The 18,687-nt window shown below is 53.4% G+C and overlaps 1 protein-coding gene across 3 annotated transcripts in view; it reads right to left on the reverse strand.

The window, feature by feature from the left end:
• JDP2 (Jun dimerization protein 2) overlaps window positions 1-18,687 on the reverse strand; it is a 44,391-nt gene that overhangs the window by 2,355 nt on the left and 23,349 nt on the right. For all 3 annotated transcript variants that reach the window (XM_066341440.1, XM_066341442.1, XM_066341441.1), the window contains exon 3: window positions 6,116-6,220. In XM_066341440.1, the coding sequence (XP_066197537.1) occupies window positions 6,116-6,220 (105 nt within the window). The remainder of the gene's footprint in view (window positions 1-6,115; window positions 6,221-18,687) is intronic.

Below are 18,687 nucleotides of genomic sequence, written 5' to 3' on the forward strand. Positions count from 1 at the left end.
AGGAGACACTGGACGAGGCCTGTAGACGTTTCTACAGCTTCCCCTCCCAGGAGACACTGGACGAGGCCTGTAGACGTTTCTACAGCTTCCCCTCCCAGGAGACACTGGACGAGGCCTGTAGATGTTTCTACAGCTTCCCCTCCCAGGAGACACTGGACAAGGCCTGTAGATGTTTCTGGTCGTCACAACTGGGGAGGGGCTGCTACCAGCATCTTGTGACTGGGTGCCAAGGATGCTCCTGAACGCCCTGCAATGCCCAGGGTGGCCCCACACACAAAAAAACTAACTTGTCCAAAATGTCAACAGTACTGAGGTTGAGCAACCAGTATTAGACAAAGAACAAGCTGCGGTTGCAACCGTATGTGTGACAACAGGCTGTGTGTCCCCGGCCTGGGCCTACGAGTTTGCCCCTCCAACTGGCGGGGCCTGAGCACTTCTCCCTGCATCTCAGGGGCCCTCCATGGGGTCCACAGACACCCCGGGCTTCCGCCTTCCTCACACCGGCCAGCTGGTCTGACTAAACTGTTCCTGGTGCTGGTCTCTGAGGGGGGCAGCGTCAGCGCCCGGGGACCTCGGAACTGCTGAGATGTACAGTCCTCGTGACTAGATCTGAGGGGAAAAAAAAAAAACCTCAGAAAAAGGGAAAGAAATGCTCAGGAGGAAAATATTAAAAACCCAGCTATGGTGGTTGTTAGTTCAACAGGATGAGGGATGACGGGGAGGCTGGGCTGATTCCACTGTTGTCGGAATTTTGAGAGAAGCCCACCTCCAGGGGCCAGGAGACTCCACGTGAACCCATGAGTCCACGACCTGTCAGTCTGGGCGGTGAGGTGCTAATCTCAGCCACCCCGGCTCACTGAGTCTGCTGAGCTGGTGACCTCGGGAAGTTCGGGAAGTTCTCTCAAACCCTCTGACCATTATCTGACTCACTCCAGCCACGGCTCCCACTTTGAATCTCTGAGCCTCTGTCTCACCCATCCGTGAACATCTGCTGAGGACCTGTTGTGCATAATGAATGCTCTGGAAAAATCCAGAGACTTCTGAACCCCCAACACAGCTCTTGTGTGGCTTCCACTCTGAAGGGAAGAAGAATCCATACAGCCAGGCTGGGCTTACTATGTGCCCATTGGCCAGGTGGAGTATGAAAGGCCTTCAGTGGGGGCTACACGGCCAGGTTTGACCTTGGGTTTGAAAAGCAGTCAACTCTTGGGTTGAGTAGAGAAGGTCAGCGGGGGTGAAGAATTTCAGGAAGGAGGCCCTGAGTGCACAAGGACACAGACACGGAAAAGCCTAAGACGTGTTTGGAGATAAAATCCTCCACTGCGACCACAGGCCAGTTAGGGCGCTGTGGGTTAGAAAGCTGGGGAAGTGGGTGTAGAGTAGACTGGGAAAAGCTTTAGGGTTTCCAAATAAGAGTCCAGGGCAAGTTTCTCAACTTGAGTCCCGGTTATCTTGTCCGAGAAGAGATGATGGATGATCATGGACTCGCATGGGGAAGGCACTTTGTAAACCGAAGGGTTAGGGAGGCTTAAGGAATGTTTACTCGAAGCTATGAGCAAGGACGAGCATATGCAGCAAGAGAAAGGGGAGAAGGGGCGGAGGACGTTCCAAAGAAAGCGTGGCAGGTCTGTCTTGGTGACAGCCTGGATTTGGAGAATGAAAGGCCAGAGAGCAGCCTGTGAGCCTGGGGGAGGGGAGCCGTTCTGGAGAGAGGTGTAAAAGGACAGGAAGGGGTTAGTTAGGTTGTAGGCACAGCGAGTGGACGGTAAAATTGGACACATAAGGGGCAGTGGCTGACCCCACAACATTCAGCGCTGTGCACGGATCCACCTCCTTGAAATGACTGTGTGCCAACCCAACCTTACATGTGAACCTACGATCATGCACAAAGGCCAAGCAGGTTGGGGCATCTTGCTTCACACATGCATTTATCACAAGAACGCCACTGCGTTCTGTTGGCTTTAAAACATTAAGGTGGCCTGACCAGGCGGTGGCGCAGTGGATAGAGCGTTGGACTGGGATGTGGAAGACCCAGGTTCGAGACCTCGAGGTTGCCAGCTTGAGCGCGGGCTCATCTGGTTTGAGCAAAGCTCACCAGCTTGAGCCCAAGGTCACTGGCTCGAGCAAGGGGTTACTCGGTCTGCTGAAGGCCAGCAGTCAAGGCACATATGCGAAAGCAATCAATGAACAACTAAGGTGTCGCAACGAAAAACTAATGATTGATGCTTCTCATCTCTCTCCATTCCTGTCTGTCTGTCCCTGTCTATCCCTCTCTCTGACTCTCTCTCTGTCTCTGTAAAAAAACAAACAAACAAAAAAAAAAAAAACCCAAAACAAAAAAACATTAAGGTGTATCATGGAATTCCAGGCTGTTCAGAATGTCACTGCTTTTTAGCTTTATTTCCTTCTGTTTTATTGGTTAGTGCTACTATATAGTTACTCTGTACAAGTTGATTGCAGAAGAGTATCTTTTTAACCATGATTGTAGAACTGGTTTGTGGCTTTGTAACAGCAAGTACCTGCTCTGTCTTCCTAATTAATTAGGAAAGTGGGCTAGGATCTTCGCATGTAATTATGAAATGAATAACTCTGCTTACATTTTTATCATTTTGCCTTCTGGTAGATAATTTATTGCCCTAGAGAAAATAAAACCATTCGTTGTTTTATAATAGTTTAGTAGCCTGACCTGTAGTGACGCAGTGGATAGAGCATCAACCTGGAACGCTGAGGTTGCCGGTTTGAAACCCTGGGCCTACCCGGTCAAGGCACATACCACAAGCAATCAATGAACAACTAAAGTGAGGCAACCAGCCCTGGCTTGTTGGCTCAGTGGTACAGCACCGGCATAGCATGTGGAAGTCCCAGCTTCGATTCCTGGTCAGGGCACATAGAAGAAACAATCATCTGCTTCTCCACCCCTCCCCTTTCTCTTTCTCTCTCTCTTCCACTCCTGCAACCATGGCTCTATTGGTTCGAGTGCATTAGCCCAAGGTGCTGAAGATGACTACCTCAGCTAAAAATGACTTGGTTTCCAGCATGGCCCCAGATGGGCAGAACATTGGCCCCAGATGGGTTTGCTGGGTGGATCCCGGTTGGGACACACATGCAGGAATCTGTCTCTCTACTGGAAAAAGGAAAAGAAGGAAAAAAATAAAAATAAAAAATAAAATGAGGCAACTACAGGTTGATTCTTCTTGTTACCTGCCCCTCTCTCTCTTCTCTCTAAAAAACCAATACATAAAATCTTAGCTAGAATAGAATTAGTACAGGTGAAGTTTTGGTTTCCTCCACTGTGGTCAGTAATGGCAACAGAAAAAGTACAGGGTGAGGGGCTTGGTTTTTCATCCTGGCTGTGTGACCTTGGCCAAGTCATTCCTCTTCTCTGTTCCTCAGTCTCTTCCCAGAAAATAAAATGATTGGCCCAGGGGACTTTAAGCATTAAGATTCTCTGACTCTATCTTTTAAATTAAAGTTACCCTAAGAGTTGAGAAGAAGCCTGGCGCAACCTTCTGAACCCAAAAGACCTGTCTGAGTTAAAATCCTAACTCTGCCCCTTGCTAACTAGGCCACTGTGAGCAGGAGTCCCCACTTCCCTGAGCCTGGGCAGCCCGTGCAGAGCGCTAGGCAGCCAAGGAGCCCTGGGTTCTAGTCCCGACTCAGCCACTGTGTGACCTCGAGCAACTTCAGTGCCCCCGAGTCTCAGCGTCCTCGTCGGTGGGATGGAGCTGCCTCGCCTCCTCCCAGAGTCACTGTCACCATCGAGAGAGCGGCTGCGGGGAACGCTGAGCGCCATGGGCGTGTGACATGGCGTTACTGCTACCAGCAGGCCGGAACCTGTGTCAGCACAGCAGTCACAGACGCTGGCGTCACAGGAGGGAGAAGACTAGGGGGCCTGCTGCTCCTGACTGCAGACAGAGGAGGGACTGAGGTCACCCGGGGGCCTGCAGGGTGAAAATCCAACCCATCCCAAGGCCCGCCTCCTGCCTCCTTCCGAGCCTCGGCTGGTCCAGGGGCTGGTCCAGGAGCGGGACCTCTGAGACGTTACAGGAATCTCCCAGGGTGGATCTGGGTAATCACGGTTCACAATGGGAAAATGATTTTTTTTTACATATATGTGTGTGTGCATGTGTAAATTCCTAGAGAGTTCCCCAGGTCTGTGGACACTGACTGTCAACACAGCCATGTGCATTCATGCCTAAACCTCACACCCAACCTCTACTTCCAAGGCCAGATGGGGGGTGGGGGTGAGGGGGCATGGAGCAGAGGAGAGTGACTGGGCTTAGGCCTCGTCAGGCCCGTGCAAACCTCCCTCCTAACCCAGAGGCCATACATTTCTGCTCACAGCGCCTTCTTCTCTCACCAGGACAGTACCGGAGCCACGGAAGGGATCTTCCCGCTCTACTCCCGACCTGCGCCCCCTTGCTGCAGCCAGAGGGATCTTTCTAAGGTGTGTCTGTCTCTCCTTCCAAAACCCTTCCGTGATACAATGCATCCTCCTAACAGGAACACTGTGAGCGTGAGAGAAGGTGTTAATAATCCGGCCAGGACAGCAGGCGCACACAGGGATCGCCCAGAAGCCCAGCAGAGAGGATCACCTACCACGTGGAGGGTCAGGCGCCTGCCCTCTCCTTGCTCCCACCTGCGCTCTAACTCCAGCCACTCTCTTCAACTCCATCACCGCATCCTCACACACCCCTTGCCTCTGGCCTTGGCTCCAGCTATTCCTGGTTTCCCCTTCTATCCCTGCCCTTCGTCTCGTTTATGTCTCAACAAGCGGGCTTTCCTCAGCCTGGGCCAGGTTTGTCCTCACGGCTGGCGGGGCTTGCCCAGCGTGAGGCTCAGCGCACGGCGCTATTCCTCACCTCCGGTCGGCCACCCCACTGCAGACCTTGCCTGCCAGCCCCTGTGCAGCGGGCACTCACTAGCCACTTACTGGATGGACACATGGCTCAGCAACTGAATAAGGGAATCCTGGCTCTACCCCATGCTAGCTAGCAGTGTGACCTTGGGCAAATAACCTGACCTCTCTGAGCTACGGGTCAATGTCTAAAACAGGGACAGATGATATTCATCTCAGCAGAACATTATGTGATTAAATGAGACACGTGTACTGTCCGGCATACCCTGGGTGCTCAACACGTGGTGCTGGAACAGGAGGCGCAGCCAGCAGTGTTCGTTCGGCACCGACTGTTTACTGCACCAGTGCGTTACTGGTTTACATTCACTTGGCATATCTTGCCTGCTAACTGACAAGCCCCTGAAAGCAGGGATCTGATGGGAGGCTTGTCTGCTCTCTGCTGTGCCTTGCCCAGCTCTGCAGACACTCAGGGCTAGAAATGAGTATGTTACTCTCCATCCCATCTTTAAAGGCCCATGAGAGACCAGTGTCTTAGAAACTTCTTGAAAATGTTCGGTGTGATGTTTGTTCACCATCTCTTCCAAGGGGGCTCCAAGATGTAGGAGTCTAACCCGGCCCAGTGCGCATGGCCCCGAGGCGTACACGTGGCTCCGTGCCGATTACACCCATGACCTCAGAGTTGCTCTCTGACCATTACAGACGTGAGAAGAGGGCCATTAGGACGGGCGACCCTCTGCTGGCCTTTGCATCAGAGCTGACCTCTGGTCCCCAGAGGCAAGAGCTTAGAGGCCAGCTGGCTGGGAGGCAGAGCTGGAAGAGCCTCCCGCGGCTGAGGGAGGAGCGTTCCTCTGCCCCAGGTGCTGCGTCCACTGCCCATGCACATGGAGTCACCACCTGCTTCATCAGCACCCACCCTAGACAACTCTAGCAGCCACCAGGGTACCAAAATGGGTAGTATCAGTCCTGGCCACCTGGGTCAATCAGCTCCAAGGATCTAACCACAGTGACCACAGTGGAGGAAACTTGGCTCCTCCTACCTCCTCTGCGGCCCCCCATCTGCTGGGCCGGAGCTGCTGCAGGCTGCTCTTGGCTATCTTCTCTGGGGAGAGGGCATTAGACAGGAGGCAGAGAAGACCAAAGGGATAGAGGCTGCTTGCACAGATGCCCAGGTGCACACCGATCCTGCAGCTTTGATGACGTTGTCTGGTCCACATGTGCACAAGCCCGCAGCCCGCCCTGGCCCGCCGCCCAGCTCACCCGCTGCAGGAACTCTGTCCGCTCTTTCTTCTTGTTTCGGCATCGGGCTGCCGCAACTTTGTTCTTCTCCCGCCGCCTTTTCCTCCGCTCCTCTTCTTCATCTAGCTGTGAGGGCAGAGAGCCACTGATCAGACACGGAGGCAGGCCTGGAGGAGAGCTTCCCTCCCGACAGGCAGACAGACAGACGGGCCACCGCCCTCCTAACCCACAGGTCGGCAGTGAGGAGGCCGTCCCTGTCTGCCAGCTCACTGGCCTCTCGGCTGGTGAGATGGAAGTACTTCCCAGTCAACCCAAGGATGCGCTCAGAGCAGGTGGGCACCCCTGGCAGGAGTCAGGGTTCCAAGAAGGCAGGGCTCCCTGGGGTCTGCCAGAGTTCAGGAGGCCCACACCTGGGAGTCCACCCACACAGAGCCGGCACTCCACTTGGCCGGTCAGTGTTTGCGCCCGGCCCAAGCCCTCTGGGCACCGTTTCCCAGACCAGCAGTCCTCAGGGCTCTCAGGCACTTCCTGTAAAACCACTGTGGGCGTTCCACCCCCACCCATCTCCCCCTCCCTGAAATGCCTTTTCCCTCCATCTTGGTCCTTCCAAGAACTTGGATCTATATATTAGTCTCCTCAACAGTCTCCCAGCCTCCTCACCTGGCTTTAGTCCTCTTCCCTGAATGTTCTTCCCCCGGGGACACCACCCATACCCCGGGACCCCGGGGCTCCCCAAAGGGCCCTGCACGTGACGCGGGCAGAGGGGCCTCTGGAGTGTCCCCAGGACACGCTAGGAAATGCACCATGAATGACAGAAGGCCTGTGACATGGGAAGGGAGACACTCACTGCCCACCAACACTGGCTTTCAATCAGAGTGGCAGTTATTATTGTTTCACTTATTATAATAACAAGAGCTGCTGTTTACTGCCGACATTGCTAAATGCTTTAAATGTAGGTCATGCAATCGCTGCGATCAAAGTTTGATGAGGAAGGTACTGTGACTGTCTCATTTGATAGATGGTGATACTGAGGCTCAACAGTTCAGTCTATTCAAGGCCATTCATCTAGGAAATGGAAGAGTCAGCATTCCAACTCAGACTTCTGTGACTTCAACCTTCCTGCTCTTGACCCCTGGTCCACAGTTACAGACCATCAGGACCAATCTGATGTGATGATGATGCCTCTTGTGGCTCGTTACCTGGAGGAGACTCTGGAGGACACACCCGACCAGCTGGGCAGGGGACAGCCTAGAGTGAGAGGCCATTAGAGGAGTCATGGACTGCCCTGAGCTTGCCAACTCTCTCACTTCTCGAGCCAGTGGGGGTGATTCTGGCAGCCTGAGGCCTGGAACAAGGTCTCAGCTGAAACGGCTTTGGGCCAGGAAAATAAACAGCCTTGCTCCACGGACTCCCAGCATGCTCCAGGAGGTCAGGACCCAGGGCCTGGGCCGGAGACCAGCACCCTGGGCCACCATCGCGGGCCCTGGCAGGGCAGCCCTCTCCCCTTCTCCACCACCTCTCAGCTCCTCCCGGACCCACTCCTACCGGGTCTTGGGCCCAGGAGACAGGTTGAAGAGGGGCCTTGTCAACAGTGCCACACCCAAGCGCCTCCCAGCCCCTTGGCCTCCTTTGAAACAGCACCAGAAGTGACAGCTCCTCTGGCTGACCCGCATCTGGGAAAATAGAAACCTGGACAAAACTGATTCCGCCCAACCTCAACCTAACCCCCAACAAAGCAGAGGTAACCGTGACGACAGGCAGAGGGAAGGAACTAGAGGAAGTGGCAGGCAGTGCAATCTCCCCTCGGCCAAGAGGGTTTGCCCACAAACTGCTAAGGTGCTGTGTGCAACCTGAGCCCTGCTGGGCTCGCAGGGCCTAGGGTCCCTCCCGGAGCACCCTGGGTCCCGGCAGAGCTGCTATCTCCCAGGAGACACAACCTCTGTCCTCCAAGACCCAGCTCCCTGTCCCACCCCTGCGCCAGGCCTCCTCCTATATAAAGCCAGGGGCAGCCAGAGGCTGCTCTAGCGGCAGTTGCAAAGAGGCTCAATGCTGGAAGTTTAGAGATCAACTGGTGCCTGGCCTGTGGTGGCGCAGTGGGTAGAGTGTTGACCCGGAACACTGATGTCACAGGTTCAAAACCCTGGGCTTGCCCAGGCAAGGCACATACAACAAGCAGCAATGAACAATGAAAGTGAAGCAACTAACTATGATACTTCTCATCCTGCCCCCACCCCCAGAAAATCAATAAATAAAATCTAAAAAAAAAAAGATCCACTGAACCAGGCTGATCACCCTTTACTCCAAACATCTCACCCCTTCTCCAAGCCGGCCAGGTCCTCCTGACAGGACCTTCCTTTCTCACTTGGGAAACTCTTACTCAACCTCCAAGAGCAAATGTCACCTCCTCTAGGAAGGCTCCTTTCACTCCGGGATAGAACTACCTGCTTTTTCTGTGCTGCTACAGCACTTTGAGTACCCCACTGCAAGAGTCTCTACCTATCCCCCCATAATTCTCTGTTTACGTAGGAGCCCGTCTTCCCTGCGGGGGACCTGAGCATCCCCACCCCCCACATGGCACAGAACCTGGTACTTAGTAGGAGCTCAGCAAACGTTAATCAAATGAATGAATGAACAAAGGATTCTGGAGAAAGATGGCACAGGCTTGGACTTTATCACTATAAAAGCGATTCACTGATTCACTGCCTGTTTTTGCATCTGCATAACCTTTCCCCCAGTGCTCATAAGGAGCCTCTCTCCTGGGGACTGGGTCCTGTCTTCTCAGGAGCACGCCGGCCGAAGGCAGGGCCTGGATTCAGGGTACAGCCCCTGGAGGCTGTGGCAGGCCCTGAACGGACCCAGGCCGCGCACTGCAGCCCAAAGCCTCCTGCTCCACGGCCACTGCCAGCTTCCCAGCCGTCCCAGGCCTGGCCTGCGCCCGGGCCCCCACGCACCTGACATCTCACTCTAAGGAAAGAAACGGCCCCAGAGCCCCATGGTCACAGCTTCCCCACTGACGCTGAACTGCATCTCCCCCCAAATCCTCCTGCTGCTATTTTAGAGCCACCCCAGGACGTGGGGAGAACAGCTGCTGAGGCCCCGCCAGGAACACGGGGTTGGGCAGCCCCCCCCCCGGCCTACTCCATCCCCGTGGGCTAGCACTGGCTCCCGCCTGGGCCTGCGCGGGCTGCGCCCCCACAGCGAGGCCGTCCAAGGCCCCCCGCCCGCCCTCCTCCAGGCTCCTTCCAGCCCCAGAGGCAGGCTGCTGCCCCTCCTCCCCGATGCTCCCTGGATTAATGCGTTTGGCCACGAGTGGGTGGGGAGCAGCAGGGATGGCTTTTACCACACACAGCTCAGACTTCTAAAACTGGAAACCCCAAAACGGGAGATGACAATTTTTTCCTGCAGATACAGCTGGAAGCACCGGGATATCTGAGGAGGAGGGGGCAACTTGACGCTCAAAACATCTCAGGAATGAAGAGCCGGGCTCCCGGGATGGAGGGGAGCGTGTCTTCGCCTGTTCTCTGGCTTCGTTCTGGCTCGTGTTTCCCCGACTCCCAGCAAGGCCTGGGGCAAAGCTGTCGGAGTCCTGAGAGTGAGGGGCACCCCTGGACCATCCTTCACATCGCAGGGACTAAGGGACCCGTACCAAGAGGCCCTCCTGCTAAGCTGTCCCGCCACAGGGAGCCTGTGTTCAAGCCCCTGGCCACAGCTGACTGGACGAAGTGTGAATGGCTGACTCGAGCTGGGCTGTACTTACCTCCTGCAAACTTACTACTGGACTGCTGGACTGGGGAACACCCAGCCTCAGCCGTGTGCCCAGAGCAGCAGAAGGATCAGGCCCCTGGAGGAGCAGGGACCGTGAGGCAAGAGAGACGTGCACACTCAGCTACAGGACAGGGTCAGAGAGGCAAAGGGACAGAATGGGTGACAGAGAGAAAAACAGGTTCTGAGCCAGGCTGAGGCAAGCAAGGTGCCCAGGACACTCACTGAAGGAGGTGCTCACTCACTCTGAGGCTCATGCAAGGGCAGGTTCAGCACCCACGAGTGGGAGCCTCCTTAAATGCCGGGCCCTGGGCTTCTCTTTGCCTCACGCAAGCTACAGACTGAGTCAGGGGAAGACTGGGACAGAGAGCAAAGACAGAAACACAGAGAACAGAGACACACAGAGACGCAGAGAACAGAGACACACAGAGACGCAGACAGAAACACAGAGAACAGAGACACACAGAGACGCAGACAGAAACACAGAGAACAGAGACACACAGAGACGCAGAGAACAGAGACACAGAGAACAGAGACACACAGAGACGCAGAGAACAGAGATGCAGAGAACAGAGACACACAGAGACGCAGACAGAAACACAGAGAACAGAGACACACAGAGACGCAGAGAACAGAGACACAGAGAACAGAGACACACAGAGACGCAGACAGAAACACAGAGAACAGAGACACACAGAGACGCAGACAGGAACACAGAGAACAGAGACACACAGAGACGCAGACAGAAACACAGAGAACAGAGACACACAGAGACGCAGACAGAAACACAGAGAACAGAGACACACAGAGACGCAGACAGAAACACAGAGAACAGAGACACGGCCAGCGGCCAGCGGCACAGACAGACCGAGTGGACGAGAGAAAGCACACCCAGGGAAACAAACGATCCCGGTCCTCCCGATTCCATCCCTGCAGAGGCCCGACTCTGCCTCCTGCCCTTGGGGTCCATGACGCGGCACAGCCTGAGTCTCCTGCAAACCCCTCTGGCCTGGAGGGAGTGCGAGCAGCTTTCTGCCTCTTACCGCTGTGAGATGCCCAGGTCACTAGAGGACCACCTGGAAGTCTGGTGATGCCAAGTGAATATGGAGGAGTGGAAGGTGGTCCCCAGGGGCCATGCTTTTAGAACAGCTGGGAAAGTGGCAGAGCCTGGGTGCAGAAGGACCCTGGAGCAAGCAGCAGGTCCCCACGGCAAGAATCACATACCTGGGTTAGGAGTCTAGTTGGTTAAATGGCCTCAGTAAACCACCCAGGACAGACTTACCCTCTCCACGTCTACAGATTAGAGAACTAAAGACATGACAGCCGCCTGGAAGGCCAGTGACAGCCCCTGGCTCCTGAAGGGCAGGTGGCCGGGTGAGCCCCCCTCAGAGTAAAAGGCTCTCTTCCATCAGCTCCACCCTCCCTCCGGTCCTCTATTCTGAGGGTGATGAGCATTTCGCTCTTCCCCATTTGGGTCTTTTAAAATAAACACTGTCGCATTAAAGCTGCGTGTTTCTGTCCCACTCCTACCTCACACTCACTGGTGGCCTGTTTCTCAGGCACAGTCAGTCGGCTACATGGCTTTCACACGGTGGCAACAGTTGCCCAGATGTGATTGTAAATTCTGACATTTCATAAGCCTTTCCAAAAATGTTACTTGTGGGATCCACAAAGAGGTAAGATGAGAAAAAGCAGTATCTTTTAACCCGAGGCACTAAAAATACAGAAACTATCCTATGGACAAAGCAATAGAGAAAGTGCAATAAAGCAGGCAACCAGCAGAAACGGGGGTGGGGTGGGGATCAAACCCCCAGCCGTAACCAGAGCAGCGGAGGTCTGGAAGGCTTCTCTCTCACTGAAACTGTAACATGGGCGGAGAGACCAGGCTCATCCGAGACTCACGGCATCAGGGTTGGCAGCATGGGCTCTGGGGTCCGAGAGGCCTGGATCCCCCAGCAGCTCTGCTCCAGACAGGCTGTGTGCTCCTGGACATGTCACATGGCCTCTGAGCCCCCCCTCCTCACCTGCGTGAGGAAGGCCCTGAGCCCTTCTGCACAGGTTTGTAAAGAGGACGAAGTCTCAGCCCAGAGCCTGGGACCCGGGAAGGGTTCAGTAACTGCCAGCCTCTCTGCCCTCCTACCCAGGGGAGGCAGGCAAGCAGGCCGGCAGGCAGAGATGGCGCTGCCTGGGGTAGGTACCCCCAGCCTCCAGCACCCGGGGGCAAATCTGGCATAAAAGGAGGGCTGACGGAAGCAGACAGGGTTGTCTCAGGGCATGAGAGCAGTCCGAGAGCAGGGCGCAGACCTGGAGTAACAGCTCCATGGCCTCCAAGCCCAGCCCTGGCAAGGCCCACAGGGTCCCTCCCCACTGCACGAAGGAGACAGATTTCAACACCAGGGACCCATGAGCACCCTGGGAAGTAAACACCCAAATACCAAACATACCAGACATTCCCCCATATAAACAGGCTGCTCTGAGCGGTCCCACCCCACCCCCCTGCCCCCTCCACCAACAAAAAAAAGTAGGGCAGTCCAGGGACAAGACCTCACTGGGTAGGCCAGCCAGCCTGGGCCCATGATTCCTGCTGCTTCCTCCCACCCCTGCAAGGAGGCGTGAGGAAACCCCAGGGCCCGAGGTCAATTCCCTTGCTGACCCGCTGCGACCGGCAGGGGCCAGGCCCTCCCAACCGGCCTCTCCCGAGGGGCTAAGCTGTTGGAAACTGCCCTGCTCTCTCTCCCACCTTTTCTAGCCAGGCCTTTCCCCTCCAAATGGCAAAGGTCTGGACCTCGGCTGTGAAATACTGGACAGTTTCTGTGAACAGTGGACAGGGGAAGAAGAGAAAATTCAAGACAATGGTCAGTCTAAGGCTGCAGTTAAAAACTCAACTCACCTCCAGGGGCCAAGTCAAGTAAAGGAGGAGGGCTAGAGGGGGCCACGGTCCCCAGAGAGGCACCCCAACTAGACCCAGGGCCATGCAGGCTCAGTGCGCCAGATCTTCCAAGTTTTCAAGACTAGCTGAAAATGCAGATTTTTAAGTAAAATCTCCCAATTTTTTTAATGTTGGCAACAAATCCCATTTTGAAAAGAACACTGAATGAGCCAAACAAAACACACCCGTGGGCTGCACCAGCTGTGGGCTGCTAATTTATGACCCCTGGCTAGTGACGGACCCCAGAGGGGCTGGCCACTGTCTGCAGACACCTGGTTCTAGCCACCATGAAGCCCTACTCCTTGTGACCATGGGCCAGTCAGTTCACTTCTCCTGTCCTGGGGCTCACTGTTAACAAACACAATAGCTCCCACTTCTCACTAACCTTCCAACACCTCTGCAAGGTGGGTAACAGGGGCCTCATCTTACAGATGAGGACACAAGGTGAAGTGTCTGACCCAGGTCACCCACCTCGGAAAAGACAGGGATTCCACTCCACTACGTCAGGCCTCCTTCCAATGGGCGGGCTGGACTAAAATCTCCCCCAAGTCCGACCTAGCTCTGACGTCCCTGGATTATTGTTCATTCAATCTTCAGAGGCAGTGTTGGCTTGGCTAAAGGGAGAGGGAGAGAGAAGTGGAAGGACATCTCCCCTCTTTTAAGAAGTTTCAAGGTCCTGGCTGGTTGGCTCAGCGGTAGAGCATCGGCCTGGCAGGTGGAAGTCCTGGGTTTGATTCCTGGTCAGGGCACACAGGAGAAGCGACCACCTGTTTCTTCACATCTCTCTCTCTCTCTCTCTCTCTCTCTCTGTCTCCACACCCCTCCACAGCCATTGGCCCCAGAGCTGAGGATGGCTCCATGGCCTTGCCTCAAGTGCTAAAATAACTTGGTTACTGAGCAATGGAGCAGTGGCCCCAGATGGGGTTGCCAGATAGATCCTGGTTGGGGCGCATGTGGGAGTCTGTCTCTCTGCTTCTGTGCCTCTCACTTAAAGGGAAAAAAAAGAAGAAGTTTCATGCCCTGGCTGGACTGCTCGGTTGCTTAAGAGCATTGTTCCCATACACAAAGGTCGTGGGTTCGATCCTTGGTCAGGGCATATATAGGAACAGATCAATGCTTCTGTCTCTCTCTCTCCTCCCTTCCTCTTTCTCTAAAATTAATATACATTTATTTAAAGGAGTTTCAAAATAGTCACTTCAGAGCCAGAAAGGGACTCTTGGCTAGCACCCAAGCAATGCCTAGATTCTACAGCTGAGGACACTGAGGTTCAGGGAAGGAATGGGATTACTCGAAGGCTCATGCCTGAGTAAGGCTCATGCTCCCCACCCCGCCAGCACCACTGCCTCCCCATTCACTGGGGTGAGAGGCTCAGGGCCCGCCCCTCACCCGTTCCTCTCCTTGCCTCCACTTCTGACCAGACAGGCCATCCGATTCCACGCCCTACATCTTCCCCAGGTGTGCTTCGCACTCTCGATCCCCACGGCTACTTCCCAGCCCTCTTCTCTCCCCTGGACCACCTCCCAGGGGACCTCCTGACCTTGCATGACCACCCTCCATCCCAGGCAGCAGAGGGGTCTTTCTAAAATGCAAATACGATCCAGTTATTGGCCCTTGGGGGAGGGGGAAGGGTTCATCGCCCTCAAGGTTCCTCAGGTCTTGACCCCACCTGCTATGGTCTCACCTCCTGTCCATCCTTACCCTCCACCCTGTTCCTGCAACGCTGAGCCCTCCTACACCCTACACTGTCCTAGCTTCATGTCTTTGCCCTTGCTGTCCCCTTGACTTACTCTCAGCCTGTACATTCAGCTCAAGCATCATCACCTACAGGAAGGTGCTGTAGCACCCATCCCTGCTCACTCCCAGGCTGGGGAGGACTGTCTCCATTCTGGGCTCCCACAGAACTCTGAGTTTATCCTGGAGCCTACTGTGCTGTATTCTAGACTCTATTCCTGCCTCCCCCGCTAACCTGGGAGTTCCATGAGGGGAAGGTCTGTATCTTGTTACTTTTTGTGTGCCCAGAACCTTGCTGAGTTTACAGCCATCAACAGTGCTCAATAAATGTTCGCTAACGGGAGTCCTGATCCACAGAACCCGTGACCTGGACAGAACCCAGGACCCCTGCCTCCCAGGCTGGTGCCCTTTCCACTTCACTGCAACTGCCCCTGATGCTAGGCTATCGTTAAACACATTCACCTACAAATAAACCCACACACTGGATGCCACTCTCCGTTAAAGCATCAAACCAGCCCAGCCAACCACCAGGTGAAGGCTCTGACCGAGAGCTGGCAGCGGCCCGGGTTCCACCTGCCAAGATGATTCACTCAGCTCCCCTGGCTGGGAGTGCAGGGGACCAGCAACTGCTCAGTGCACTTGGCATCTGCAGGAAACGGTGTGGAGCAGCAGGGCTGTGAGCGAAGCCCTATCCTGAGATCCTAGAACTGAGAAGACCTAGAGATTCCAGGTCCCTGCTGCACCCGCAGGCCAGGGAACTCGAGTGCAGGGAAAGGGAGTGAGTGTGCCCAGGTCCCTCGGTCAGGGACAGTGACAGTACCAACCAGGACACACTGCTTTCTGGAAAGAGGCTGGGAACGCCTTCTTCATGAATGAAAGCCTGACTCCACTATCATTGTTGGGCATCAGAGCCCATAGGGAGATCCATCAGAAAGACTTATCTGTCTGTTCACAGCTCAGCAGAATAAAGCATTGACCTTGGCCCTCCCAACCCCCCTTTCCTCAGTAAAAACTTTCTCCAGGGTTAAGAGAACCCATAAAACAATAGGCCCCTGGGGCTTGGGACGGGCTTATACGTACAGAACAGGGAAAGGTCATTCTCTCAGAAAGCAGTGAAGAACAGCTCCTTAATACCGTTAATACTGCTGAGAAAAGACAGCATTGTGTTTGGAATAAAGTCTGAAAAAGCCAGCTGGGCAGGTGACACCCATCTGCAATGGTCCTGCTAAGGACAGAGCAAACACTGATACTGCAAGAGTGAGAGAGACGCCAGGAGACATGGGAAAAATCGCCTCAGCACAGGCAGGAAACCTATTACAGACGAGAAAAAGGGAGCACGATTGACTAGAAATTCTTCTGCTACAGAAGAGCTATTTGAAGAATAATGGCGCTTTTTTGTTGAAATATATCTATTTCAGGCCCATTTTGTACTTATGGTGTAACTGAGGTTTGGTTTCCCGCGAGGCAATCAATCAATTTTCTTGCCCAATTGACAATCGTTTCAAAAGACAAGAACAAGAGAGACACAGTGGTCCTAACAAGACCCACCCCACCTTCCAAAAGACTGGTATGGAGCAGACCGTATCTGGCTTCAGGGGGGAAATTTTTTCTTCTTCTCCAAAATAGTTAATAATACAGTCAAGCCCTGGCTGATAGCTTGGTTGGTTAGAGCATCATTCGGAAGCACAGAGGTTGCCAGTTCGATACCCAGTTAGGACACATACAAGAACAGCTTGACCTTCTTGTCTCTCTCTCTTTTTCTCTCCCTTCCTCTCCCACTTAAATGAATAAATTTAAACAAACAAACAAACTGAGTCTTTAACAATAACCCAAACAAGCAGTGTAATATGCCTTGATTATATTGGGGCAGAGAAAGAGAGAGACAAGAGCTCCTGCAAAATGACTACCCATAATTAAATGAAAATGCGGTTGTTGCAAAGACTGTCCATGAACAGGGATGTTCTGAAAGTCCCGAGTTGGCAGAAGGAGAATAGTAAGTTCCACCATCCTCTTAAAGCCTCAGAAGTCATTTGTCTTTCATCATGAAGGTGAAAACCAAGGTCCTTGGCTTAATTATTCTCCACCAAGGCAGTTCTGTTTAATCTGCATGCAGGCTGTGCAGCTAAAATACGGATCTCAGCCAATTTCTTTCAGGCACAAGGTACAGATAGCAGACAGATCACCAGGTAGAACGGCGACCTCCACTTTGAGGGTGCTGAACTAATAAAAATCCCACCCAGGTGACAGTCAGACAAATTTGCAGCCAGGGATACCTGGCATGGGGGATGGAAGAATAATTTCACTACGAGTGATCTATGTAATGAAATGAATGCAAATAAAGTTCAGAGATGTGGGAAGGGCATCAGAGCACCCAGGCAGATGGGGAGGGGGGGCTGAGGTGCAGAGTGGAGAAGGCTCCTCCCACCCCAGTCCTTGGATCAGAGCTGCTGAGAACTCCCGGCCAGATACAGCAAACGGGAGTTCCTCTGGCATCAGAACAGCGTCTGATTCTCTCTCCTGAAACAATAAAGAAGCCAGCCTACTGATAAACTCAGAAGCTTAATTAATTAGGAAGTCCCTTAGGGTGTGAACGCTGGCAGCGGGGAGGATCTCAAGACCTGGAAGTAACTGGTTGGTTTGGAAATGCTACAGTGGTTGCTGACTCAGAGCAACCTTGCCTGACACACTCAGGTACCACACACATTCATGAGTATCTGACGGTGTGTGGGTCCCTGCGGGAAGCTGGAGATAGGTTTGGAGAAAAACGTGGTTTTGGTTGCAGCTGTTCTCAGAGACAAATCATCGACACTCAGAGCTGGGACATTCAGGTCATCTAAATGCAGAAAGGATCAGCACCCCCTGAGGGATTTGTTACATCAGAGATTTCTGGGCACCACCAGCTAGAGAGTCTGCTTCAGTCGTTTAGGGTAAGACCCAAGAATCAGCGCTTCTAACATGCTTGCAGAGGCTGGCGCTGCTGGTCCGCGGACCGCACTCTGAGGAGCGCTTATGTAAACCCGTGGCTTTCAGGACAGTTTCAGCACTAGCAGGCTCTTGTTCAGATGATACCGTAATACGTCAAATAGATAAAGGCCATATTTTATTAAGGAGCTCACAGTTGTATTACATACCGTATTGTTCGCTCCATAAGAAGCAGTTTTTTCCCCAAAAAGAGGAGAGGGAAATGCCCGTGCGTCTTATAGAGCAAATGTTTGGGGTGTTTTTAGCTGCTGCGGGTTGCCAGACAACTAGAAGAGTGTTTGAACATTAAAGCCTCTTTTCATTTGTTAATAACAGTGCTAATGGTTGTTAATACTGCTGTTGAGTTTACATTGTTGAAATATTATTGTGGTACATTTTATTAAATTTTTTTTAAATTTTTTTATTTTTCTGAAGTTGGAAACAGGGAGGCAGTCAGACAGACTCCCACATGCGCCCGACCAGGATCCACCTGGCACACCCACCAGGGGGCGATGCTCTGCCCATCTGGGGCATCGCTCTGTTGTAACCAGAGCCATTCTAGCACCTGAGGCAGAGGCCACAGAGCCATCCTCAGCACCCGGGCCAACTTTGCTCCAATGGAGCCTTGGCTGTGGGAGGGGAAGAGAGAGACAGAGAGGAAGGAGAGGGGGAGGGGTGGAGAAGCAGATGGGCGCCTCTCCTGTGTGCCCTGGCCGGGAATCGAACCCATGACTCCCGCACGCCAGGCCGACGCTCTACCACTGAGCCAACCGGCCAGGACCTTATTAAATATTTTAACACACCATTTGGTTCAGAATATTTTTTTTCTCCTCCTTAAAACCCTAGGTGCGTCTAATGGAGCGAAAAATATGGTACTTGTTTTAGTCTTTCACTGTAAATAAGACAGAGTTGTGGTTGATGCAAAACTTTTAACTCAGAAGTTATAGGGGATGATTACAGATTTCTGACAGCCTCAGGATCCAGATTAGTCCCGTCTTCTGTTTTCCTTGAACACACAGATCAGTAGTTACCAACAGTGTGTGTATGATGCATATATCTGTGTATATATGTACATACACATACAGCCATGCGTTGCATGTTTTGGTCAATGATGAACTACATCAACAACAGTGGACCCATAAAATTATATTGGAGCTGAAAAATTCCTTTCGTCTAGTGATGTCACGGCCATGCTAACATCGTAGCACAC

Source organism: Saccopteryx leptura, chromosome 6, assembly GCF_036850995.1.
Source record: "Saccopteryx leptura isolate mSacLep1 chromosome 6, mSacLep1_pri_phased_curated, whole genome shotgun sequence".
Lineage (NCBI taxonomy): Eukaryota > Metazoa > Chordata > Mammalia > Chiroptera > Emballonuridae > Saccopteryx > Saccopteryx leptura.